The sequence below is a fragment of the Stomoxys calcitrans genome, chromosome 3 (genome assembly GCF_963082655.1).
Source record: "Stomoxys calcitrans chromosome 3, idStoCalc2.1, whole genome shotgun sequence".
In the NCBI taxonomy this organism is placed as follows: domain Eukaryota; kingdom Metazoa; phylum Arthropoda; class Insecta; order Diptera; family Muscidae; genus Stomoxys; species Stomoxys calcitrans.
The window spans coordinates 41,422,333-41,448,013 of record NC_081554.1 but is presented as its reverse complement, the minus strand read 5'-3'; the positions used below and the strand labels follow the sequence as shown (position 1 = coordinate 41,448,013).

The 25,681-nt window shown below is 36.7% G+C and overlaps 5 protein-coding genes across 12 annotated transcripts in view; all 5 read right to left on the bottom strand.

Moving 5' to 3' along the window:
- Positions 1 to 1,185: 1,185 nt before the first annotated feature.
- Positions 1,186 to 3,726, bottom strand: LOC106083687 (uncharacterized). The gene is made up of 4 exons (XM_013246855.2): positions 3,580 to 3,726; positions 3,420 to 3,522; positions 2,016 to 2,875; positions 1,186 to 1,939 (listed from the first exon to the last, which is right to left on the bottom strand). The coding sequence occupies exons 1-4, from the start codon at positions 3,640 to 3,642 to the stop codon at positions 1,805 to 1,807; spliced, it is 1,161 nt and encodes a 386-aa protein (XP_013102309.1). The 5' UTR covers positions 3,643 to 3,726; the 3' UTR covers positions 1,186 to 1,804.
- Positions 3,727 to 4,608: 882 nt separating this feature from the next.
- LOC106083719 (GATA zinc finger domain-containing protein 14) lies at positions 4,609 to 10,260 on the bottom strand. 2 transcript variants are annotated; one of them, XM_013246931.2, is made up of 4 exons: positions 10,134 to 10,260; positions 9,976 to 10,078; positions 6,538 to 8,156; positions 4,609 to 6,469 (listed from the first exon to the last, which is right to left on the bottom strand). In XM_013246931.2, exons 1-4 carry the CDS (start codon positions 10,191 to 10,193, stop codon positions 6,308 to 6,310), a joined length of 1,944 nt encoding a protein of 647 aa, XP_013102385.2. In that variant the 5' UTR covers positions 10,194 to 10,260; the 3' UTR covers positions 4,609 to 6,307. The 2 variants fall into 2 exon arrangements, with proteins under 2 accessions (XP_013102385.2, XP_013102386.2); XM_013246932.2 differs by lacking the exon at positions 10,134 to 10,260 and having other exon boundaries at positions 9,864 to 10,066.
- A 1,315-nt stretch (positions 10,261 to 11,575) lies between these two features.
- On the bottom strand, positions 11,576 to 15,609 carry LOC106083697 (probable serine/threonine-protein kinase clkA). Of its 5 annotated transcripts, none has more exons than XM_013246886.2 (4): positions 15,445 to 15,609; positions 15,301 to 15,391; positions 11,934 to 13,552; positions 11,576 to 11,852 (listed from the first exon to the last, which is right to left on the bottom strand). In XM_013246886.2, exons 1-4 carry the CDS (start codon positions 15,508 to 15,510, stop codon positions 11,694 to 11,696), a joined length of 1,935 nt encoding a protein of 644 aa, XP_013102340.2. In that variant the 5' UTR covers positions 15,511 to 15,609; the 3' UTR covers positions 11,576 to 11,693. The 5 variants fall into 5 exon arrangements, with proteins under 5 accessions (XP_013102340.2, XP_013102343.2, XP_013102341.2 ...); XM_013246889.2 differs by lacking the exons at positions 15,301 to 15,391; positions 15,445 to 15,609 and adding exons at positions 13,817 to 13,921; positions 13,999 to 14,620; XM_013246887.2 differs by lacking the exon at positions 15,445 to 15,609 and having other exon boundaries at positions 15,176 to 15,387.
- Positions 15,610 to 16,601: 992 nt separating this feature from the next.
- LOC106083696 (homeobox protein 2) overlaps positions 16,602 to 25,681 on the bottom strand; it is a 42,607-nt gene continuing 33,527 nt past the window's right edge. Inside the window, exons 3-5 of one of the 2 annotated variants that reach the window (XR_009397739.1) lie at positions 16,863 to 20,011; positions 16,692 to 16,798; positions 16,602 to 16,620 (exon numbers count right to left, since the gene is read on the bottom strand). Coding sequence is in view for 1 of the 2 variants with exons in the window: in XM_013246885.2 (XP_013102339.2) it covers positions 16,745 to 16,798; positions 16,863 to 20,011 (3,203 nt within the window). In the remaining variant the exon portion in view is untranslated. Of the gene's footprint in view, positions 16,621 to 16,657; positions 16,799 to 16,862; positions 20,012 to 25,681 lie in introns of those variants that run through there. The other variant, XM_013246885.2, reaches the window with a different exon arrangement.
- The window catches only part of LOC131996267 (uncharacterized), a 38,846-nt gene continuing 34,544 nt past the window's right edge, over positions 21,380 to 25,681 (bottom strand). The window contains exons 2-5 of one of the 2 annotated variants that reach the window (XM_059365797.1): positions 22,137 to 24,818; positions 21,940 to 22,060; positions 21,650 to 21,879; positions 21,380 to 21,589 (exon numbers count right to left, since the gene is read on the bottom strand). In XM_059365797.1, the coding sequence (XP_059221780.1) occupies positions 23,728 to 24,771 (1,044 nt within the window). In that variant the 5' untranslated portion in view covers positions 24,772 to 24,818 and the 3' untranslated portion in view covers positions 21,380 to 21,589; positions 21,650 to 21,879; positions 21,940 to 22,060; positions 22,137 to 23,727. The remainder of the gene's footprint in view (positions 21,590 to 21,649; positions 21,880 to 21,939; positions 22,061 to 22,136; positions 24,819 to 25,681) is intronic. The other variant, XM_059365798.1, reaches the window with a different exon arrangement.

The following is a 25,681-nucleotide window of genomic DNA, read 5'->3' as shown; positions in this document are numbered from 1 at the left end:
AAATGTCGCCACCATTAGAAAAGGATATTATTGTTTCTGATGTTCTCGTCAGGATTTGAACCCAGGCGTTCATACTAACCTCTGCGGTCCGGTGGGCCATTTAGGCTATTGAGATTAAGGTTTCATTGTGAGTAATGAGTCGATTGTGGATTTCAAATCACACCGACCCGTAAGTCCTTTCGTTATACAATGGCAAAACATACTGAGTATAAATCAGTTGTCAGCTGTCAAAAATACCAACTCCAAAAAAGATAGGTTGATTATAAACCGCACTTTGGTTAAAAAGGAATTCGCCCAAGTGAATCACCGGGCTAGTATGTAGACTTTACAACAAAATTGTTTTTTTCTGAAACATTTCCATATATACAACACATCTATATACAAAACGGGTAAAAATCATAACCCCCTTCATGGCTTAAGGTTCATTTGTCACTGCGTGATCTTTACATCTTCCCATACCCCAAAACCCGTCTTTAATAGGGGATACTTCTCTCATATCAATAAGTGCAGTCTTATTAAAATTTAAGCTCATTGATAAGTGGCCTCCTTTTTAAGTCGAGTCCGAACGTCGTGCCGTATAGCGACACCACTTAGTAGAGAAGTTTTAACATGGCATGATACCTTACAAATGTAGCCAGCTTTTGTAAGAGGATAACCATTGCTGAAATTTTTCTTTTTTCACGTTCACACTGGGATTTGAACCCAGGCGTTTGGAGTCATAGGCGGAGACGCTAACATCTGCGCCATATACATATTGACCGATTAACATATATATTGACCGATTAACACACATATTGACCGATAATAACATTTTTGTAGTTTAATAAAAGGTATGACAATTTTTGATCCGAGGACTTGCGTGGTGGCCCTCTGTCTAAGACACCCAAAATAGTTTCATTGACCAATCATGACAGCGTGGGAATGAAGTAGAGGTATTTTTTTAGTAGAGTTCAAACCCGACTACCAAGTGTGTTTAAGGTTGGTTAGGTTGAAAAATGGGTTACAATGTTAGAGTGAAATTTTTCCCAATTTTTTTTTATTGAAAGCGTAGTGGAATTGTCCTTTTACAGTTATGTCAAAATGGTAATGATTTTATTTATATACATTAATACATTTCAAACCTGGCTACAAACATTCCAAAATAAGCATTAGCATATACATCTTACAAATCAACAATAAGAAGTCTCCTATTTACATGGCTTATTTATTCATTACCAATGCACAACAGTAACACAAGATGGGTCGATGACAATATGTTGCATTAAAAAAAGAATAAATGGTGACAATATGACGGTAATCAACAGTGAGCATCACTAAAAATAACATCTGCGCCAGTTGTATTTTTTATTTTAACCCTCCCACCCTGAGATGAGTTCCCTCTCCCTTACCAGAATTGTAAAAACCCTAGATCTCGCAGGCGATTGAACGATAATTTGTTTGCACTTTAATAGTAACCTAAAAACAAAAATTTGGTATCCAATTTTGCGGTGGGTTGACAGGAGGGCTCTACCAACCCCAAAGCCCGCCAAATGGATGTGTGGACCAATCATAACAATGCGGGATCCAAATGAAACATATTTGAGAGTAGAAAACGAATATGATATTCAAATGTTAGGCCAAATATTTAGGGAGACATATTTAACGACCATGGCAATATGGGGCACAAATGAAATGTGTTTGGGATTAAATTTTTAGTTGGTGTACGAATATGAATTTAGCATACTGTACATAGATACATGAAACATTTGTGATTTATTTTAACTTTTATGTTTTTGCTATTTAGCTTCAAAAACAATAATAGTTTTTAAGCGTCGCCATTGTCCATGTCGGAATTATTTTCGCCATCTTCGCCATGGGTGTTGGTTAAGTGTTGAGGTGGCATTGACATCTGATTTTCATAGAACTCATTAAATCCACTCCAATCCAATGCGCACAGGGTCTGTAACAAATAAAACAAAAAAATACAATTCAATTTGAATTATATCGACGATACTTGAGGCTCATTCTTAACTCACCTTTAATTCTTTTATCGACTCCATTACTAGATAATGGAAAAGTTTTGTGTTCATCATCTTAACAGAAACATCCCAGTTTCCCGACTTAACTGCACCGGCCATGGTCTTATGGCAATTATCCCATTTACTTATTAAGCTTTGGAGCATCAGTGAATATAAACGTTTACTTTTGAAAACAGTAAGGCTCTTTAATACTCGGTCTTTATCTGTTGGATTTAGCCGTTTTTGAAAATTTATATCCTCCATAAGTCTCTTGTATATAAATAATTTGTATACATCACGCGATTGATAATTTGTTTCTGTGATATTAAAGTTGCGATTGATCCTGTCTATGCCAACCTTAAGAATGTCATTCATTCTAGATTGGTTCTGCTGGTCATTTTTATTAAATGAGAATTTAACCATATTTTTTACTTCAGGAACATTTTTATCCACTATTGGAATGATGTTTTCAATGTAAGCATATTTCGCCCACCAAACTTTCCAATAAGCTTCGGGATCGGGTTTAATTGTTGATATTTCTGTCCTGCGATCTCTAGTTTTCTTATTCTTTTTGGCTTCCTCTATCTGAGCAATTTCCAGCTTTTCTTTCTCGATCTCCTCTAAAATTTTCGTATATTTTATTCTGTTCTCCTCATCATCTTCTTGGACAGTACCATTTTCAACATTATTTGCAATCTCTTCGAGCTTGTTTTTTGCTTCCAGGTACCGCTCCCTCCGAATAGCGGACGGACCTTTCCTTTTTCGTGGTCTTCTTCGGGATTGACGAAACCGGTCTGGTTTAGATGCTGCCTGTCGCCTGCCTGCTCTACTTGATGGCCTATCTCCCATTTCACGCTGCCGTGGAACTCTTCGTATTTCTGATATGTATAAAGCGGAAAGAAAGAAACCATAAATTAGATGGACGAGTAAACAAAAAATGACACAAAATTTATGGCACATAGTCCGACGACGACGCTTGTGACCCACTGCTGGCTATGTTCGCACAGCACCTTGCAACATATCCAGTATGACTATACTCCCGTAGTGAAGCGAGGCCTGAGAAAGATCGGAAATGTACCCACTCCATGCACCGGTTACACCTCACCGACCGATGATGGAGGCGGTTGTGGCAAACCGAACAGAACCAGCGTCCGGGGTTCTTCACGGACCAGAAGCGCTCGGAGAAGCCACTCCGGGATGTGCTTTTCCCATGACAAAAATAGACGAACACGTTCACTGAAGCGGCAGCCCCTGCCGATGCAGTTCGATTGGGTCAATCCGGTGTGTACAACCGGCCGCCATGGGATTGACAACAGCATCGTCTTTCTCTTCTGTTCTAGTGCTCAAATGTCTGCACCTGACTGCAGGTTGCCACTATAACCACCAACCTAATTGCACAATTTCTAAAATTTCAAGACTTACCATCATAATCATATTTATAGGATGCCTCTCTAGGTGGAGTTTTGTTGTTATTATGCCTGGTGCCGGTGGAAAAAAATGTGTCAAGACTTTTTTCCAATTGATTCTAAAAAACAACGGGAATTATAAGCCATTTAGAGCCGTAATAATAAATTTTCATTACCTGAGAAAAACGAAAACTTTGATCATAGTCTTGACTGCTATTATTTAGAGTATTATTCGCCATTTTTATAGAAGAATTTATAAAAGAACAAATTCGTTTATCAAGCAAAACCAACAGAGATGCAAAATCAAGACAACGATGTACTTTTTCCGAAAACAAAATGGCCTCTTCACATGGAATGTTCGCACTTTAAGATGTATTGTGTAAATACGACATAAAATTAAAAATATAAGGCGTATTTGTGTACTCGAGAATGTATGTGGTCTCATGCGAACAGCTGTTAACAATCGGACAGATTTGACGGTATTAAAGCTGGAATTACATTCCCCCAAACAAATACAAGGGAGCTAGGATAATAAATTATGAAATTAATTGTTTTATAAAAGAAAATGGTAACATTTTTTACAATTAACGGAATTTAAAATGTACGGAATTTTTTTTTCACTTTTTCATCAAAATTAAGTAGAAATTTTGTTAGGTTCTCCCGGTTTAAATATGTCATGTACCTACCATAAAAGATTTGCATATGTTTTTCGGTTTTATTGACAAAATACGAGTATTTTAGAATTGGTATATGAATATTCATAGGTTTCAAAATATGTGGTTCATATTCTTAGACCCATATGTATAAAAGATTGTAGCTATTTGGCACTCCGTTCGGAATCGGATACTAAAAGGGGTCCCTTATCAATTAGCTTAAAGTAGAATCGGTTGTTGCTGTTGGAGCAGTTTATTGTGTTCTATCTTTCGTCTGCTTGTTTCTGTTGAGTATCAAGACCCAGGAACTCTGCGACTAAGATGGGGTGCGTCCACAGGGATCTGGGTCTGAGTCGAGTGGGTCTGGCCGGGCTGTTAAACAGGTGACGTGTATCGTGCGGTGTGTATTATAAAAAACAAAAATTACAAAAGCAAACATGTTTGTTAACATTTTTAGCATCCTTTTTAAATTTGTTTTGCTCATTTTTCCATTTTATATTAATTTTTCCAAAAAAAATAATAGTCAAATGTTTAGCCCAAATAAAACAGCTGTTTTGGAAAATTCGAAATTCCCTCTCCTCATTCAATCAGAATAGGAGGATTTTATTCTAGGGAGAAATTTATTCCCCGGGAGTTTATTCTTAGGTTAGATTTAGAATCTAAAAAGATAAAAAAATACCTAAATTTTAGATTATTTATTTGTTTGTTTTCCCATACAAGATGATAATTATGGTAATATTACAGTATTTTTTTATATTAAAAACAATAAAAGTAAAGGCTCTATTACACGGCATGTAGTTGTCTTATGACATTTCAAATTTAGCAGATTTTGAGTGCACATGTCGTGTGATACAAACGAAACTAACATGTGAAAATCACATTTCAAAATAGCATTTGTAATTTTTTTTTCGATTAGAGCGTGCTCAATTTCTTCCGACAAAAACGTACAGAAATTAGCTGTTTTGTTGTCAGTCAAATAAATGCAACCCCAAATTAAATTGTTTTTACAAATTTATTATTTAACCAGCTTTCTCACAACTTTAACAATTAATACGCATAAAAAAAATCAGATTTTGCTCAAATTTGTAGGTTATGTCTTACGAAAATAATATTCAGGTGTGATAGCAAAAATGATGAATCGTATGTAAATTGACAATTTTGACAAACATTTTCAATTACATGAGGATACAAAAAGTGGCATGTCATAAGACATCTACATGCCCAGTAATAGCACCTTAAATATGGTTGCCCAAAAAGTAATTGCGGATTTTTCATATAGTCGGCTTTGACAAATTTTTTCACAGCTTGTGACTCTGTAATTACATTATTTCTACTGTCAGTTATCAGCTGTTACTTTTAGCTTGCTTTAGAAAAAAGTATATTTGATTGAAGTTCATTCTAAGTTTTATTAAAAATGCATTTACTTTCTTTTAAAAAATCCGCAATTACTTTTTGGGCAAACCAATAGTAACATAATCCCCCTTATTCTGATTGGCGATGGCGTAGTCAAATGTTGTCAAATTTTTTACAAATTAAACTTTTTGGTTTCACATAAGCCAAATTCGACCGTCAAATTTGACGAATTCGATCGACATATACGTTAATTTCGTTACATACTAAACTACATCGCGCCTGTTTGTCGAAAGAGTATGGAACCTACTTTTATATTATTTTTTTTTATTTACCACAAAATTTTTTTTATTATCAAGCTATTGAAGGAGAGTAAGTTACAGAATATCACGATATGTAAAATTTGTCTTCGATTACGACTGCTGTTGGTATTCGCCTTTGATAACGGGAATAAGGGTGAATAGAATTATTTACAATTGTATAGATTTTTCCAATAACGAACGGTTGAAGTCAGAGAGTTCCATGAACAGTGCATTGGGTGTGAGTCAATACCCGAGAACTGTTTTCACTCGGTAGCGGTTCACCGCTTTTGCTAGACTGGAACGAGCTTTTTGAACCTTGTCGAGGATTACTACTTCCATATGCAAATATATGGTTTCAAAAACATGTGTGGATGGGTTTGCAGGGAAATCATAAAGCGTTGGTCCCTCAGACGCTTCAGAGGTAGAAAGTGCATATTTGTTTAAACCTTAAGTTGCGTAGCCGATCTGTTCGTAATAAGCTCAACATGGAAACTTACATTTATTATCCTCGTACTCGGATTCGTATTCATGTGATTTATTTAAACGTTGGTTTTTTGCTTATTTCTTATCTTGTTCAACTTTGAAAACAAAAATTGTTTTTACTCGTCGGCATTGTCCATGTCGGAATTGTTACCGCCGCCATCCATGTGGCCTATGGTTTTCGTAAGAATATTATCCGTTGAAGCATAATGGGGAGGTGGCATTGACAGCAGGTTTCTATGGAACTCAGTAAATCCATTCCAATCCATTGCGCACATGTTCTGCAACAATTAACAAAAAATAAAATACCAATTTAATTATAATCATACCATCGGGAGCTTAAACTCACCTTTAACTCTTGTATTGAATCCATTACTAAATAATGAAAGAGTTTTGTGTTCATCATATTTAAGGCGTTCTTTCCTCTACCCAAATTAGTCAAACCGGCCATGGACTTTTGGTGAAAATCCCATCGACTTATTAAACTTTGGAGCATCAGTGTATATTTACCTTTATGTTGTAAAAGAGCGAGAGTTTTCAATACATGATCTTTTTCTTGTTTATTTAGATGTTTTTGAAAATTTGGATCCTCCAGATGTTTCTTGTACATAAATAATTTGTACATATCCCGGAATTCATAATTCGCTTCTGTGATGTCCAAGTTGCGCCTGATCTTCGATGTGCCAATTTTAAGAAGTAATTTCATTTTACGTTCAAATCTCTGATCACCAGGTTCATGTGTGAATTTAACGAAGTCTTTTACTTCTGGATCATTTTCATCCACTATTGGAATCATGTTTTCAATGTAAGCATATTTTGACCACCAAACTTTCCAATAACCTTCTGGATCGATTTTGGTTTTATTTTTCGAAGCTTTTTTCACAATTCCACTTTTTATTTGATCCTGGTATTCTCTGTCCCTCTCTTTAGCACTGCGACGTCTAAGTCTCTCACGTTCATCCAAATTTTTCTTGTTTGAAATTTTCTTACTAATGTCGTTTTCCCTTTGCCAACTTCCTCCATTTGTAGACGAACCTATTTTTCTGTTCGAATTGTGTAGAGGGGTTCTTGTTGGATTTACAGCATTAAGTGGTGCTTGGTAATTGCTATTACTACCAAAATCATTACGATTCATTTGATGGGACGATTGTGGATTAGTCCAATTTGTTTCCATACTGTTGCCTAAATTGTTTTGTTTGTTACTTGCAAACTGCCGTGTTTGTTGGTTGGAATAAAAGTTATTATAATAACCTCCTGCTCCCACTTCGCTTATATTTCGTCGATTGTTTTGTAAATCAAAAGTGGCAAAACTGTCTCCTCCTTCAAAATTTTGTTGTTTGTTGCAGCTTATATCAGATGTATTTTGATTCCTTGAATAATTATCTCCGGCAAATTGTTGTTGATTGTTTTTGTTGTAAGCTCCATCTCTGGTGGTGACATTAAAATTGCCGACTTCTTCTGCACGATCTAGATTTTCTCTAAAGTCATATGCATTATTACCTCTTGAATAGTCTACTTGATTTCGTTGAAAATTGAAATCGGTTTGGCCTCTAGCAGAACCGACTTCTTCTACGCGATTTTGGTTGCTACGGGATTTAGGTTCATTTTCAACTATGGAATAATCGTATTTTTCATTGTGCCGTTGACTGCTGCCATACCAAGAACTTTCTTGGTCGTGAAACTGTCCCTTGGTTCCCGAGCCAAGCATGTTTTCAGATCTATCATTGCCTGCCCCGAATCGTTGTTGACTATACATAGGTCTATTATCACACATATCATAATCGTCTTGCCCACGGCTATTTCCAACACCACCATTATTTTTATTCCAAGCATTGCAATCTTGTTTGTTATCTGCTCTGGAAAATGAGGAATCAGATTGCTTGTAGTTGCCAGTCATCGAATTGTCATATCCATCATTTGCATTCTTTAGAAATGTGGGATTTGGGGAATCATTTCCGTATTGTTGATCTGAAAAAAATAGAGATTTGTTACTTATAGTTTTTAAGGGAAATTAGATTCTAATGACATCTGAGGTATCATATAGTCAAAACGTTTACGGCAAAACAAAAGTAAGGAACCAGGGAAAATCTCCAATCTCTGACAGTATAGTCCAACCAAGCCTGCACAGAACTCCAGAATGATGAGAGTACTAAGTGGCTGAAAAAGAGTCCATTATCCTTTGTCTTCCACTCGCAATTACGGAGCAATAGCACAAAAAGTTATTCCGGTGTCCCCAACTCATTGTCGTCATCGCATGCCATGCAGAAATCTGCATCTCCCTGCGCTAAAGGAAATGACATGTTTCCCCAGACCCAAAATAAGTGACTTCCTGTCCCTCGAAATACTTGGCCACAGGGCTTTTACCACACAGCAACCCACACCTTATCCGCATAATTATTTTGGAAAGCGCCCACCCTACCAAGAAGCTAGGGTGGGACATGACGCTTAACAGCAGTCATGTTCTGAGCAACTCGTCAGTCGTCTCGTTCCTCGAGCCTGACAGTCTTTCCATGGTTTAATGAAGCTCCTTCTTCTTCTAAGCAGTCTCAACCTCACATAGCCCGACGCGAGAGCCCTCCGTGCCACCTGACTGACTACGTATGTGGTGACACGTGACTGTCTAATCGGGCGCATCTCCCTCCACGAAATCTTCTCCAGAAATGAGCTACACCTGTCCAGAAGCCTATTCTAAGAAACTCAGTGAATACTCCAGAGATCCCTGTGTCCTTTCTTGTGTTTATGCCATATCCATTGGTCCTCGACATCTAGAAAACTTCTTCAGCGCACCCTGATGGTAGAGAAAAAGCGTCCGCCAATCACAATGAAAACATCATCAGCATAGGCACCCTTCAACCCCTCCTTTTCAAAGGACCTGAGAATCCCATTGATAACCAAGAGCCACAAGAGAGGGCATAAAACTTTGCCAAGTGTGTTTCTCCGGTTACAATCTTCTTAATTGAGCCCTCACCCAGTGAAGCGTGGATAATACTGCCCTTCAGCATAGCATCATTCTAATTCACCAGAAGAGGTGAAATAGACCAACTGAACCTTGGGGTAAACATGCTGGTAGCTACTTATTCATAGTGGGTTAGTAGATCCCTGATGTACGCGTCCAACAGTCTCTTAAGTGTGTTGAAGACGAAAGGCGATATATTGATTAGCCTCTATTCCTTGGGGCCACTCCCCACACATCGTCACTTCATCACGCGCTTCTTCCATTTTATAAACGAAGCTCATTTTTTGCTTAATGGGTACGTAAATAAGCAGAATTGTCGATTTTGGAGTGAAGATCAGCCAGAAGCATTGTAAGAGCTACCAGGTTTATGGGCTGATGGCATCATTGAACTGTACTTCTTCAAAGATGATGCGATTCGTAACGTAACTGTGACTTTCTGAATTTTTTGATTTATTTATTTGAAAAACTTTCCTATAGCTCTTTAAAAATCGCCCTTTTTATAAAATTTCGTGAAGATATCTTTATCTTTAGGACCAGAAAACTTGACTTCTTTTCAACGCTTGGATACGTCCTCTCGTAACGGAGAAGCGTTTTCCAGTTGAGCTTAATGAGTCCCCTCTCTGTTAGGTCGCTCTCGCTGTTTCCGATCTCCGCAGATAAGAGCAAGCCCGATTGTAGGTATCCCTTGATTTCTTGGTCTTCGACTTCTGTTTTCTTACCATGGGTTTCACTCGATATGCCGAAATCAAGTGCCCCTGTATAGTGAATCTCCGGTTTCCGATCGATTGAAAGCCTCTCCGTCGGTTTCCGATGCAACCTCTAATGCCTTACCGTTATTAACAAAATTGTGTGATACCGCTGCAGATGGGGTTCCATTATAAATTCTCCTCGCGCCGGTGGAAAAAAATTCATCTAGACTCTTTTCCAACGCATTCTGAAAAAAAAGAAATTAAAATCAATTGATAGTTGCGATAGCTAAATTTTATTACCTGAGAAAAATGAAAATCGTCCGCTTTACTTTCAGAGTCTTGACCACTTCTTTGATACATTTTTATTGACAAATAAAAGATGTGAAGTACATGTATCACAAAGAGATCTAAAAATCGATTTTCGACTAATTGACTTATAGTGTAAAAAGTCGAAGTCGACTTTTGGTGGCTAAAAACATCGAATAGAAGACTTTAAAGTAAAAAAGACCTGACTTGCAGGACCAGGTGAAGCTATTACAGAAATAATAAAAATAAGAAAGCAATCGACTGAAGATGCTCTTAAAAGGTGAGCTCATGCGAACAGCTGAGTACATTTTTTTTTAATTTTGCATTAAATTAAAATGTCAAAGACTTGAAAGCACAGCTGTGAAATTTTTCTAAAATCGTAAAAGATGTCCTTTTTGATCGGATATTCCACCCATAAGCAACAAAACACTGAAAATACAAATATAAAACAAATTTGAAGAAAGTTGTAAAACAAAGTTTATTTCTAAAACCACTTTGATATTTCAATTTACGGTATTTGCCATTCAAGGTAGTTTCGTTGGGGGTAGATTTTTGAGATTACCTCTTATTTGTACCATGCATTCGACTATAATCACCCAAACTCACTGTTGGTTTCGTTAACATTGCCACAAGTTAAAGTCGTGCGATTTCGGCGCAAAGCTGTGGCTTCTGTGGTGCGATGTCGAGGACATCATTTATTAAAATTAATTAGGATTTTAAATGCCGGTAAAAACTAATTTGCCCTTGAACATTCCATTAAACAACATATAAAAAGAAACAATGTTCTATAAAGACAGAATTTAGCTCAGGCCAGGGCCGCCTCAAAATTATTTTTCTTAAGGACAAAATTGTAATGAAATTTTTTCTCAACCAGTAAATGTGAACAAAATTCACCTGTTTTGGGTGCGGGGGCACAGAGATATTCCAGGGAATTCTAAAGCATACGAGCTTGCGAGACTAAGAATTACCTTACACACTCCAGGGACACTGAAATCTGTGGGTATGCCTCTAGCGACATGTAAGCTAAGTTTTCAGGGTCAGGCCCGAAGGGCAACGAATAATAGATGGTCACAATTGACAAATTTCCTTTATAGAACTGTCAAATAAACCTACTATAAAACTGTTTAAAGTATTGTGAATGTCGGTGTTAGTTTTGATTAATTATCCTGTGTTGATCCATTCTTCTTGGGTCTTTTCCAGTACTTGACACAGTGTGAATAACTGGTCTTTGGATTTACCTATCCAAAAGCGTCGTAGTGCAGAGGTTAGCATGTCCGAATATAACGCTCAAAGCATGGGTTCGAATACTGGTAAGAACATCAGAAAAAATTCTCAACGGTAGTTAGTTCCTTCTAATGCTAACGACATTTGTGAGGTGCAGTGCGCCAGACAAACTTCGCCCCATTGCGCATACTCTCTTTAATAGATTTTTGAAATTCGTGCCCACTCTTTTTTTTTTAATTTAAAGCAGTATTTATGTAAGTTTTTCACAACTATTCCGAAAGTTCAACGGGAATTCATGTGACTTATTTTAACGCTTATGTTTTTCTTATTCTAATCGGCATTGTCCACGTCAGAATTGTTACAGCAATCATCCAAGGGGCCTGTGGTTTTCGTAAGAATATTATCCGTTGAAGCATAGTGGGGAGGTGGCATTGACTGCAGTTTTGCATAGAATTCAGGAAATCCACTCCAATCCAATGCGCACATGTTCTGCAAAATATAACAAAAAAACAAAAGAAACACCAATTAAATTATTTTTTCGTCGATACCAGAAACCCTTTCCAAACTCACCTTTAACTCTTGTATTGAATCCATTACTAAATAATGGTAGAGTTTAGTGTTCATCATATTATAAGCGGTCTTTTCGGCTACCAACTTACTCAAACCGGCTATAGTCTTTTGGTGAAGATCCCATCTACTTATTACGCTTTGGAGCATCAGTGTATATTTACCTTTATGTCGTAAAAGAGCGAGAGATTTTAAAACAAGGTCTTTTTCTTGATGATTGAGGTGTTTTTGAAAGTTTGGATCCTCCAGATGTTTCTTGTATAGAAATAATTTGTACGTTTCCCGAAATTTATAATTCGTTTCTGTATGGTTAAAGCTGCGCAGGATCTTCAATGTGCCCATATTAAGAAGTAATGCCACTCTAGGTTTGAATCTCGGGTCATCAGGTTCATATGTGAATTTAAGGAAATCTTTTACTTCGGGATCATTTTCATCCACTATTGGAATCATGTTTTGAATGTAAGCATAGTTGGGCCACCAATCTCTCCAATAAGATTCTGGATTGGGTTTGGTTTTAGTATTCTGAGCTTTTTTACCAGTTCCATTAATTAATTGTTCCTGGTATTCTGTATCCCTCACTTGAGCACTGCGACGTCTAACCGTCCTATTTTTATCCAAATTTTTCTTTTTTGAAATATTCTTATTAATGTCGTTTCCTTTTTGCCAACTTCCTCCTTTTGTAGATGAACCTATTTTTCTATCCGAATTGTGTTGAAGGGTTCTTGTTTGATTCACAGCACTATGTGGTGCTTGGTAATTGCTATTACCTCCAAAATCATTACGATTCATTTGGTGGGACGATTGAGGTTTAATCCAATTTGTTTCCATATTGTTGTCTAAATTGTTTTGTTTGTTGCTTACAAACTGCTGTGTTTGTTGGTTGGAATAAAAGTTATTACAATCACCTCCTGCTCGCCCTTGGCTTATATTTCGTTGATTGTTTTGTAAATTAAAATTGGCAAAACTGCCTCCTCCTCCAAAATTTTGCTGGTTTTTGTAGCTGACATCAGATGTTTGTTGATATCTTGAAAAGTCATCTCCCGCAAACCGTTGTTGATTGCTTTTGTTGTAAGATTCATCTCTTGTGGTGACATTAAAATTGCCGACTTCTGCAGGATCCTGATTATCCTTAAAGTCATATGTATGATCACCTCTAGAATATCCTACTTGATTTCGTTGAAAGTTGAAATCGCTTTTGCCTCTAGCGGAATTGACTTCTTCAAAGCGATTTTGGTTGTTACGGGATTTAGGTGTATTTTCAACTGTGGAATAATCGTATTTTTCATTAAGCTGTTGACTGCTGCCATACCAAGAAGAACATTCATGGTCATGAAACTGTTCCTTGGTTCCAGAGTCAGGCATGTTTTCAGATCTATCATAGCCTGTCCGGAATCGTTGTTGACTACACATAGGCCTACCATCAGACATATCATAATCGTCTTGCCGTCGACTGTTTCCAATACCACCATTTTTTTTATTCCAAGCATTGAAATCTTGTTTGTTATCTGCTCTGGAAAACGAAGAATAAGATTGTTTGTAGTTGCCTGACATCGAATTGTCATATCCATCGTTTGCATTGTATCGTAATGTGGAATATGGGAAGTCATTTCCGTATCGTTGATCTGATAAAAAATATAGATTTGTTCAGTATAATTAAATAAGGCTAGATTGTAATTATGACTGAGGTTTCAACATATTGTCAACATTAATACAAACAAACCAATTTGTACCTAAAAGTGCAAGGGAATGGAAAAGGCACTATAAGAAATGGGTTAACGTCTTAATTGCATTTGAAAATTGAAATTTACAGGAATCGAAATTGACATCCATTTCAAAAACTCCAAAAACTTGGACTACAAATACGCTTGGAGCTTATTTTGCACTACCTTTAGGCAATCTCACTTGGAGACTTTAAATCTTGTATTTGCTCCAGAAGAAGGTTGAAGAGAGAAGTAATATGAAGAAAATCAGCATAGATGCATTCCATTAAGCTGCAGAATAGTCAGAAAAAAGAAAAAGCCAACGCTTAAGAAAAATAAAAAAAATAGGCAACCATACTATACTGTACCACTGAGTTTAAAGCCCAACTAAGGCTGACGAAAAGAGCTGTTAAATCACTACCATTTGTCTTTGCGAAGCAGTGTCATAAAAATGGTATTCGGCTTTCTCCAAGTCCTCCCTGGGCCTAAGGAAATGACATGTTCCCTCAGTCCAGGTTAAGTGACGTCCTGATATGCGAAAAACTCGGCCTCAGCATATGCCTTACCCGCGCAGTCACTTTCTCTCTACGGTAATCGTAGAGAGAAAGAGACCGGTAACCATAATGAAAACGTCATCAGCATAGGCAACTACCTTCATCGTATCGTATCTTAAAGGTTCTGAGAATCCTAAAATTAGCCGAATTAATGTTGATTATCCCTAAATTTTCTTCTATGTAACCGTCGTAAAGGACGCTGGACCCTTGTTGTAGCTACTTATGAACGATGTGTGAAGAAGACCCGATGTATGCGTCCAACAGTCTTTCAAGTGCATTTAAGACGAGAGACTGAGAAGGAAGTGAATTGCCACACAGTCGGCACATAGCCAAGCAAACACAGGCCATAAAAGTTCTCTCTGTCCGGTTGATTATTAAGACTCGGAAGAATTAATCGCCCGGATTATTTTTGTCTTTGTTATCATCCCCTCAAGCACTGCTATGTATCCGAGAGACATATGTAATATCGGAAACCACCACCACCACCTCGGATAGTGCCTTGTAGCCAGGATTTCGAGATTCTCGAAATTCGACGATGTCCTTAAATAACGTCTTTCGAAACTAGAGAAGGTCGAGAAAGTCAGCGCACTCGCCTTAACCACATCCCGGGTTGTCTCTGGCCAGCTGTCGTCCCTGGTACCACTGCGAAAGGTCCAGCAATACTGACCGCAGTGTAGTTACCACCTTCGCCCAAATTTCCAGTAGGCCTCTTGTCAGACGGGCCACCAGAAGTCGATTTCTTCGATCCCACCAGTGTTGGTAAAGCCACAACATTGCAGGCAGTGCTCTCCGACTGCAAACGGGGCTATGAAGTAACCGCCCTAATTGTTCAAGGAGGGGGAGTGGGCCCAATAATCTTGACTTTTTGCAACCCTTGGATACGTGCTATGGTGAGCAAGAAGCGCTTTCAAGTTGAGCTTCATGAGCCCCTCTCTCTTTCTGTTACCGTATTTCCGCTGATAAGAGCAAGCTCGTTTGCTCTTCTGCTTACTTGAAATGGAGTTCTCGACATGTCGAGATCAACCGTCCCTGCCTGGTGAGCCCCGAGTCTCAGCTTTCCTATTGATTGGTAGTCTCCTGGTCGGTTGCCGATTCTTCTCTATCTCTAACCCTTACCGCTGTTATCAAAATTTTGTGATGGGGTTTCATTGGAACTTCCTTTGGCGCCGGAGGAAAAATATTCATCTAGATATTTTTTCAATGCATTCTAAAAAAAATACATATTAAAATTAATGGTGGCCGCGATTGTCAAATAATTACCTGAGAAAGAGTGTTCACTTTCTTTTCAAAATCTTGATTACTATTTTGATTTCCATTATTCGGCATTTTTATGGATCAATGTAAACATAAAATAAAGAAAATGTTCTATGCGTGTACCACAAAACCAAACAAACAATACGGATGGGACGAATGGAAAAATCGTACGGGAACATGGCATGTTCACATTGTAAGATATATGTATTTGCTGTGTTTTATTTAAAGCGCAGTATGCACCTCTGGCGAAATTTCCGTTAGCTATAAAGGCCAAAGGCGTTGAGCTTTGGTTTTGAGCGTCAACTTGCAAAATTTTTTCTCTACACACAAATCTCACAAAAGCAATACGCAAAAGTCAAACAATTTTTAACAACGCAAGTATGGGCGCTTTGGACTTTGATTTTGATAGTTTCGTTGAAAAATGCAACTCTGCAAACAAATCCCATAAAAGTAACACGCAAATTCAAATTTTTTTACTGGAAAAGTACGCAAACAGACATAATTAAAGGTGGTCTCATTTGTACAACAACCACAAATCATATGGTGCAATCCGCCATCTTGTCATCAAGCTGATCGCCGTTTTGCCAAGACACAAATTTGCGTGCGTGTTTGTATACGTGTGCGTACATGAGCAGAGAATATGAGAGAAAGAATATAACAACAAGGAGAATGCAAACAAAAATCTGGCTTCTTAATACCGTCAAACCCGGCCGGCTGTTAACAGCTGTTCGCGTCCGCCTTGGCTGCAACCGAAAATTTCGCCAGAGGTGCACACCTAGCTTTAGTCGCATGAATCTGGATATTCAACAGAATCGAGCAGACGAAAGAAAGATAGAACACAACACACAGCTACTACAACAAGGTCCGGGATTCTCTTTTTAGTACCGGCACAGACCAGGGGCCGAATTACGGCAAACGTTAACGAGTAAAATCGTTCGAAATCTCTATTGTGAATTATTTCTTTCTTTATTGAACGAGAATTTTTGAAGCTTAGGAACGCGAATGTTTGAATCGGTCATAATTTGCAACAATTTAAATAAAAATGAGAATAGAAGTGGTATAACATCAATTAAATACGAGACGAAATTGCATTCAATAAGAAGCGTAATTTGGCCCCAGTAGCGTACGGTGGAGGTATTCCGAGATGTGCCTCTCCCTTGAAGATAAATGGACAAAACGCAGCTAATTTATTCAAATAAAGCCATAATAAACGCTAAAATATGTGTTAATATTATTTATTCATGCATATTTACATGTATGGCACAAAGGTTTCAAAGTTAAATATATCATTAGTTATTAAAATAGTTTATAGAGTTTTATAAAATTCCTCAAAGCCCGGCCAGTCCTCTGTGATTAATTTCTGCAAGATAATAGACAATAATATTATAAAAAGTGTTTTCTTTTTCAAATAAAATACCATTTACCTTAAGTTCTTTCGTTGACTCCCAAACCAAATAATGGAAAACGTTATTGCTTAGCAATTTGCGGGCATGTCCAGATTTCACAGCTTCACCATTCTCAGAACGCTTTATGATGTCCATTGAAAAATGCCATCGGCACATCATGCTCTGATAGAAAAAGGCACGCCGTGTTTTTTTGCGGGCATTTTTTAATACCATTTCAACTTTTTCCAATTCTTTGGGCGAAAGCAATTTTTGAAATTGTGGATTTTCGAGTTGATGCTTATACTTTAGTACGCTAAAAATATCACGAAAGGCGTAATCTTTTTCGTTAAGGCGAATATGACGCATAATCTTGGCTACACCCATAACCAAGAGAATGCGTTTACGTTTACGCAGTTGACTGTCTGTAGTCGAGGGAGTAAAACTAAAGTAGGATTTAATGGCATCATCATTTTGTAGAGGTGGCGGTGATAGTGTTTTTTCCACATGACCATAAAGGGACCACCATTGCCTCCAGTATATCTCCGGTTCTGGTTTCAAATGACCCTTTTGGGGTTTTTTTAAACCCACAGCTATGGGTTGGAAATCACCATACAGCTCTTTATTAATGTCCAAATGTTCTTTGGCCTCGATCTTGGTATTGTTTTGAAACTCGGTGTTTTTAGATGCGTCTGTGAGTTTCCTTTTTACATTTTTCTTAGTTTTCTTTTCCTTTAGGTTGGTGGAAAGTTTATTTGTACTTTTGATAAGTGGTTTATCCTTTGGTTTTGGCAGTCTTTTCATAAATTTCTGCATAAAGCGCCCTTTAGTTGTAGTCTTACCATTGTTAATATCATTTGAATGTTTTTTGAAATCGAACCTCAAGGACTGATTTTTAACATACAAATTTGCTTGTTGATTGGAGTTGTCCATAGCATTGCCACCAAATGCATATATTCTATTATTTGCCATATTATTATGTTTACCCCTGAAACGTTTATCTTCTTTAGGGGTTCTGTATTTTTTATTTCCTTGTATAGTATAATTGTTTGAGCTTACTTGTGGCCCGCTATTGGAAACATATCTTGATTGCTTTTTGGTACCAAATTGTCGCAAATTTCTTTTTTCACCTGGCAATGTAAAATGGTTTTGGTTTAGTGATGCTTGCTGGGAGTTAATATGTGTTGCTACTTGTAAGTTTTTGAAATTGTTTTGCTTTTCTTCCACTGGTGGAGCTGGATTAATGTCTTCATAAAAATTTTGGCTGCCAGACCCTATGCCACGTATAAATCTGGGATTTATTTGGAAACCACTGCTACTTGCGAGTGCTTGGTCATTGGGCAACTGCTGGACATTGAAGTGATTATTTTCCTTGGCCGTTGCGGGACGATTGCAAAAGTAGGGTCGATTAAAATGCGCATCTCTGCGTTGTTGACAAAAATTAACATTTGAATGCCTTCTCATGCCAAATTGTATATTTTGACCCAATGCCCCATAGCTATTTGCCAAGCTTGCAGGATGCTGGGAGTAACTACTGAAATGTTGAGCATTTCTATTGCTGTTCGCTTCAAAGGTTTTATGGGCATTTAGTCCACCCTGCCCTATTGTGTGTTTTTGGCAATTTTCTGAAGAGAGTTCTTTAAAGGGAAAGCTCCTATCGCTTTCTAATGTCTGATAGGTTTTTGGTGCATTTTCACTTTTAAAATCCTTGGGATTGAGGTTAAAACTACTTTCAAGAGGTTTATTGGTTCGAATTGAAGCATTTGTATTCCAATCTTTTTGTATGAAACCAGTCCCATTATTGTCCCGATTAATAGTTGGATTATTGATTTTGGTTAAATATCCTGGAGTATCAAACTGTGGTTTTGTTAAAGCCGGGCTATTTTCCTGTAGACTTTTGAAGCTTGATATATTGCCATGGTGTGCAAAATTTACAACATTTCTGCTTTTACCATCATTTTCCATCAAAGGAGAAGGCATTTCTTTAGTATTTTGTATTCCATAGTCCAAAGAAAAGGTGGCTGTGCTGGAGCCATTTGCATTTTTGCCAAAAATCTCGGCATTACTAAAATAAGATTGATACTGAGGCTGTTTAAAATGGTTTGTGCCTTGTTGAGAAATGGAACTATCGGCTGTTGTGTATCTCCAGTCCATATTATGGCAATAGGTATTATTGCTTGGTATTAGACCGGTATTTGTGTTAAATGATTGTGCGGTCCTGCCATCATATTTATCAATAGAATCATTAATGATCCCTGGGTATTCAGAAGAATTTTTGGAAGGTTCTTCAGATCTGGTGTTTGAACACTTGTATGACAGTTGTATGTTATTATTTTTGCTTTCAGCACAATCAATAGGACTTGCAATTGGTTGCTTAGGGGGTTTGAATTGAGCGTCTTTTGTTAACAGTAACGGTGGTTGTTGATCAAACCGACTTCGTCGCGTTTTCTTCAAGTTGGTTAAGTTGAAATAAGTTCCATCTATTGTGGGTCCCATTGGTTGTGGGTTGAGGTTTATGGGAAATAACTGGGAGTTGTTGCTATTTTGAATCGTTGTATGATTGTGCTCATTGCAATTTAACAATTTGAGCTTAATTTTGTCAATATTATTGTTGTCCAATTTTGTGTTAGCATTTTCATATTGATTTTTGTTTTCTGCACTAACTTCGGATGAGGCTTTAGGTTTCAAAAGACTCGTTGAGTAGTCTTGAGAATCTTTATTACTATTTGTCAGAGTATCAGAATCTGTTTTGTTGGTATTATCTTCACTTCCTTGGCCATTTTTGGATGCATTTACAGTCACAAATCCACATTCTTCTTTGTTATGCAAATAAGTTTCCATATTTTCCCTCGAACGCATATTCACTTTTTTGACAGGTTTAACCAGTCTCGGTGGTGATGGTGGCAAATGTGCATATGGTGATGGTATATTAGATGTTTTAACAACCGCACCACTAACTGTGGTAGACTGATGCAGATTAGACGCCTCCTCCCTCTTGGCATTTTCAAATACATGTTCAGATTCCTTGCGTAAGTTATTGTTTTGATGTTGAAATTTATTGGATTCAGTTCGTCTATAGTCCTTGAAGTTCTTTTGCTGGTCATAGGTTGCATCAATACGTGGCCGTTTTGTTAATGTGTCCTGGTGATATTCTCCATATGCCTTCCGTTTATGTGATGTTTTGGGAGAGCCTTAAAACAATGAAACGTTATTTTAAAATATTTTTCAATAAATAGGTGTGTATAGTGTTACGCGCGGCTTACTTAAATTAAAATTCTATTCACATTCAATTGGTTGCAATAAGCGGGTTTAAAGGCATGTAAGTTATAAAACGGTTAGCTCGATCAAGGCAGCGTGGTTCTCCGACCGATAACCCACACCACCGAGTCACGTAATACTTTTAATATATAGCACTTATATCCAAATTAAGTCTACTAAATTTTATCTTAAGCTCTTTGGACCTAAAATCCGTAAATAAAAATTCCTTTTTATTTCATTTGTCCCAACGTTTCCTCAATTTTTGTTGACATCTTCAGGAGATACGTATGTATATTAAATTAGAACATTACATTTATTTCAAATCTTCATGAAAATATAATTAACTTACAATAAAATAGGATATATTCACATGAATTTTTTCATCAAAAGCAAATTCATTAATAACTCGACATTAATTATATTGGAGACAACTTAAATTTTAATGTCACAGATCTGTATATTGCAACACGGTAACTTATATTAATATTGTTCAAGTTCATCGTCCTATCTATTTTTTGTTGCATTCTTAAGCTTTCTAAAGTGTATCTCTTTCTCTCTTTGTTTTTTATCTAATATTTTGACATTTTCTAAGTCTGCCCTGTGTCCACTTTTCAAAATATGTTGCACCAAAGCTGTTTTCTTTGTTTTTGTTTCTTGAATATCTGTCGGATTTTCAGGTCATTTGTTGCCTACAAGGATGACGTTGTCACCGTTGTGTGCGGCCGTTTAAAGTGCATATAGTATGCTGCCAAAATACTAGGTAACATGGTATGTTTCAGGACCTGAAAGTCCTGAAAAGCCATTGCAATGTCAGGACTTTGACCTTGCGCCGGTCACATGGCGGACTTAAGCTTGATTTGTGGGGATGAGGAGGAGTCATGGTTGAGCACCTATTGTGAGACTGCCCTGAAATTGCGAGAGTAGGTGCCGGATTATGGCTTCACAAAAACCTATTTTCTTGTCTAAATTATTTTCTCGCAATTGTCCTTTCGCCATTCTTGACTACAATAGCTTTAAATTGCATATTGAAGGGATCGCCTGGCCGTTTGGTAATGCATGGTGGATCCTAATCTTCTTAATTTTTTAATGTCTGGTATTGTACTGACGTAAATTTTAACAGTGTTCTTCTGCACTTTTTGAATCTATTGGGGGACACAATAGACCTAATTTCCCTGAGTGAAACTGACAGTGAATGAAGTTGCTAGACGCGTGCCATTATATACCCTATGTTTAAAAACCATAACAGTAGCAAACACAATTTTTAAATATTTATTTTGAAGGTTATATTTTTGTACGGCGAATTCAAAAATGAGTTGACATATCAAATTCTCTCAGCTGGGTTGATGCGGCCACCTGATAATACGCCTTGGAGTATAAAAACTTTAACATTGGTGGTAAATTAATTTTATTTTTTAAGTCTGCTTAAAAACATAGGATTTTGGATCATTTTTATGCCAATGGTATGCTTCAAGGATTAAGAAGCCCATAGATGTTCATTTAGATGTAAAATCCTAAAAATACATAGTCATATAAGTGGTTAAAAAAATTTTCTATTTGTAAACTTATCTAACCTCAAATTTCAATAAATGAAATTCGAGCGAACTTAATTTTTAAAACCCCGTTTACACTGTTCATTAAATCCGGATTTAAGGCTCTCGTCAGCTGATTTTATAGAGGGTAAAACAGCTGGTCGAGCCATTACATACGGATTTAAAGAGCAGTGTAAACAGGGTGTAACTTTTTGATCATAGGAATAGATTGCTGATATTTCAGGTAAATAGATACATAAATACATATGTTCCTGAAATTAAAAACATCAAAATCATTCATGTAAAAAAAGCTTTATTTGTTGTATATTTACCTTTAAATTACAATCAAAGGAGTTAAGATAAGCAAAATAGCTGTATAAAGATTTTTACACATCTTGTTCATCATTTAAAAATCTTACTGGTGCGTCTCAGGGGTGTAGATGTAAACAGGTTCTATTAGATGTTAAATTTTAAAAATAAACACGGTTATTAAATACATTCATATAGAAATTATAGTTTTTTTACTTACCTAAAAATTCCAATGCAGTTGTTATAAGTTAAATATTGATATATATATATAAACATTTTTAGAAATTACAATTTTGAGTCTTCGAAAGAATGATGTGGTTCCAATACACGAATGCTAATTGATTATATTAGGTTTGAAATTTTCTCTATTCAATCATTCATTTTCGATAGGCAATTCTATTTTTTAGTTGTGCCAAGCGGTTCAACGTATCCTCTGTCTGGCCTTGTGAATGGTTTGATTGTTCCGGAGTGCAGCCAGTTGTTGTTTTTAGAAGTTGTGACTCTGAACATTCAGTTTCACATTCCGAGGATAATTCCTTTTGAGTTGGTTTAGTTTGTTCATTATTCATCTTTGAAATATTTTCCAAAATGACTTTACCAAATCGATAAGAAATAACCATTCCATTTTTGTAATTGCTGCCAGGATTTATCATCTATTTCTAAAGTTTTGTATGGTTCATCACCAGCTGATTGACTCAAGGGCTTCCACTCTGCTATGCTCATTTTATTTTGAGTTTGTATAAGAGTCAAAATTTTATCATCAGAATATTCACTGCTATTTGGAAATATGCCACGAACCAAATGTTAAGATGTAGGATTTTCTTTGTAACTTGGAAGAAAAGTTGTCTTGTGGTTGTCCAGTTTACTACCACTACTACTACTACTACTGCTGGTAGCTTCAACGATTTGCGTTTTAATTTCAGTTGAATTTTGTTCACAGCATGGCTCAAGTTTAATTGTACCAAATCGATAAGAAATAGTCCAATTTGCTTGTTGTAATCAGGCGAGCTTCTTGGCATCAGTTTCCTTGAAGAAACGTCCAGAGAATTTTGTGCCTCAATAAGAGACAAGACATTCTCCTGCGAATAGGCATTACGGCGTGGAAAGTTGCCATGTATTAAATGTTTAATTGAAGATTTCAAGAGGCTGCTTTCTTCGGGATCCAGAACATCGCATTTTTTATTATCAAACTCATTTTTTACTCTCATATTAAGTTGTACTTGACCAAATCGATAGGCAATAAGACCTTTGCGCTTTTTCAACTCATGCCAGGTGGTGTAATCTACTTCAAAGCCTAAAAGTGATACATCTTCTGAGTTTCTTGGCATCGGTTTCCATGAGGAGATATCCAGAGAATTTTGAATTTTAATGAAATTCATGATTTTGTCCAAAGAACAGCCATTGCTTTAAGGAAAACAGCCTTAAACAAAGTAGTGCCGAAGAGGGACACTGGAATTGTCCAGAAGGTTACCTTTATCTATGATATTTGTAATATTTCCCAAAACTTCCTCAGTTTCTAACTCATATTCCTTGATTGAGGCTAAGGCCTACGGTCCAAAAACGATATCTGATGCTACAATTTCTTTGCAAAAGCTTTTGCCAAGAACTCTTATCTATCTTGAAAGAGAAATTTATATTATCTTCTGTATTTTGAGGCAACACTTCCCACTGGGAAATATTAAAATCAGTTTGTGCTTTTAATACAGCCAAAACGGTTTCATAAGAATAGCCACTGCTACAGGAAAACTGAACTTGTACCCTGCGATGGCAAGAAATTTTTGTGGATGGCTCCCATTTCGACTGCAACATTTCTAGGCGATCTGCCCCTGGAGGTAAGTAATGAAGCCATTGGCCTGCTGAAGTCTTTGCCAAGAATATTCATCCACATCAAAAGTAACATATAAATCATCCGGTCTTCTATCTTCAGCTATCCATTGGGAAACACAAAGGTTCTGATTTTGTTGCTTGATAACCGCTAAGACTTTTTCGCTCGAATCTACATGACACTCGGAAAATATAGTTCGCACCCGGAGGCCACTTTTCTGCCGACATGGCTTAACTTCTACTCCGGAACACAGTGTTTGCTGCTTTATTTTCAGATTTATGTGTTTGTTTTCACACGAAATGTTACCACCGCTATATAGAAGTTTACACCAGGATACAGTATCGACTTCAAATATCATAGTGTCTTGCTTCCTTTCAAAACATTTCCACATCGAAACATTCAAGTCTGGATAATGTGTTTGAATTAATGCTAAAATCTTTCTTTTATCTATGCGTGAGTTGTTGGGGAATTCTCCTTGTATTATGATTGTGGAAGGCAAAATATTCTTATCCGCAATATTCACCTTTTGAGAAGCAAGTTTTTGAATGTGTTCTATATTTGATTTAAACCATTCTGCAGTGTCAAGAGCGCAATCTACTCTAAGCCAGTCTCGTTTATGACTTATTGATAAAATTTTGGGTGAAAACTCCAACAGTTTGCCAGTTTTATATATGGCTTTTCGAATTGGATGTATTTGTTTACCCTTGACAATTCCATTGGCTGCAGGCTCGGGTATAAAGCCCAATGTTGTGCTATGAGTTGAAGAAGACACATTTTTTTCGCTTGGGATCACTTGTTGTCTATTTACAGATGCGATGCTCGAAACAATGTTACAGGAACTGCTACAGTCTATGTCGGAATAAGACAAATTTTGTAATTCATCATCATCACCCAAATTGCCTTCGGTAATAGTTTTATTCCAGTTAATATTTTCTGGCAATTCTTGTAAATTAATATTTGATATAATGGGTGGAGGTGGTGCTTCCTTCATGTCCTTTTTCGTTCGAGAAGTATTGATTTCGTCCGTCATTTTTATCAATTTCACTTTGGGCAAAGAGTGTATATCACTGGAATTACCTTTTAGAGGTTAAGTAAATAGATAATGCATATCAAATTGAGTTTTTTCAGTGGACAAAACGAAAAGACAAGGGCACAACTAAATTTTTAAACCACAACCAATATAAGTTTGCTGTATAATAAACGTAAAATATAATCAAAATATTTGTATTACTTTAGTATTAATATTACAAATGGAGACTACTCTTAAAAAAAATCAACGGGTTATAACAAACATGGTCTTCTAGCAGTTTCTAGTCTAATTTGGGTTATTCTGCAGTTTTAGATGCTACAGCATAATGTTTGTAGTTTTCCAATAGCAAACACTTTGCTGAAAAAAATATTTAAAGAAATAAAGGGCATCCAACTTTCGACGCCACCCCAATCCAAGCACGCTACCAACTCGACTACCGGGGCGCCCAGCAGAACATAACACTTCTTTAATGATCAGTTACCGAATGCAATATCAGTTTATATAGCATTTGCAATATTTCGTAATAATATAAATAGGTTTTTAAAAGAGAATATTTATGCCGGTATTCCTTTCATAGTTCTTGTAACAAACAATACAAAACATTTGTTAAGATAACAAAATGTTGATAAAAACAAAATCACCACAATACCAATCATTGATTAATGCATTTTCCTATAGTCATCATAACCATACGAGTACTTGATTAACGTAATTCATACGCAAAATATTATCAGTAACATTAAAAAAACAATAGATTTTCTTGAAGTAATCATATTTCATTTCATTAACATACCAGTTGTTGTAATCGTACTATAATGATTAAATTTTTTATTGGCGAGTAAAAGAAAAATTAAAAATAATTTTGTCTGCTACTGATTAGCAATATCTAGTTTCGACATTTCTAGCGCTG

Bases quoted from the DNA above. Each gene is read 5' to 3' on its own strand.
- LOC106083719 (XM_013246931.2), bottom strand. From the start codon at position 10,193: ATGTATCAAAGAAGTGGTCAAGACTCTGAAAGTAAAGCGGACGATTTT. The intron at 10,079-10,133 runs GTAATAAAATTT...CTTTTTTTTCAG, and splicing joins ACGATTTTCATTTTTCTCAG to AATGCGTTGGAAAAGAGTCT. The intron at 6,470-6,537 runs GTGAGTTTAAGC...TAATTGTTGCAG, and splicing joins ATTCAATACAAGAGTTAAAG to AACATGTGCGCAATGGATTG.
- LOC106083687 (XM_013246855.2), bottom strand. From the start codon at position 3,642: ATGGCGAATAATACTCTAAATAATAGCAGTCAAGACTATGATCAAAGT. The intron at 2,876-3,419 runs GTAAGTCTTGAA...TATACATATCAG, and splicing joins CTATAAATATGATTATGATG to AAATACGAAGAGTTCCACGG. The intron at 1,940-2,015 runs GTGAGTTAAGAA...TATTTGTTACAG, and splicing joins AGTCGATAAAAGAATTAAAG to ACCCTGTGCGCATTGGATTG.
- LOC106083697 (XM_013246886.2), bottom strand. From the start codon at position 15,510: ATGCCGAATAATGGAAATCAAAATAGTAATCAAGATTTTGAAAAGAAA. The intron at 15,392-15,444 runs GTAATTATTTGA...TATTTTTTTTAG, and splicing joins AAGTGAACACTCTTTCTCAG to AATGCATTGAAAAAATATCT. The intron at 11,853-11,933 runs GTGAGTTTGGAA...TATATTTTGCAG, and splicing joins ATTCAATACAAGAGTTAAAG to AACATGTGCGCATTGGATTG.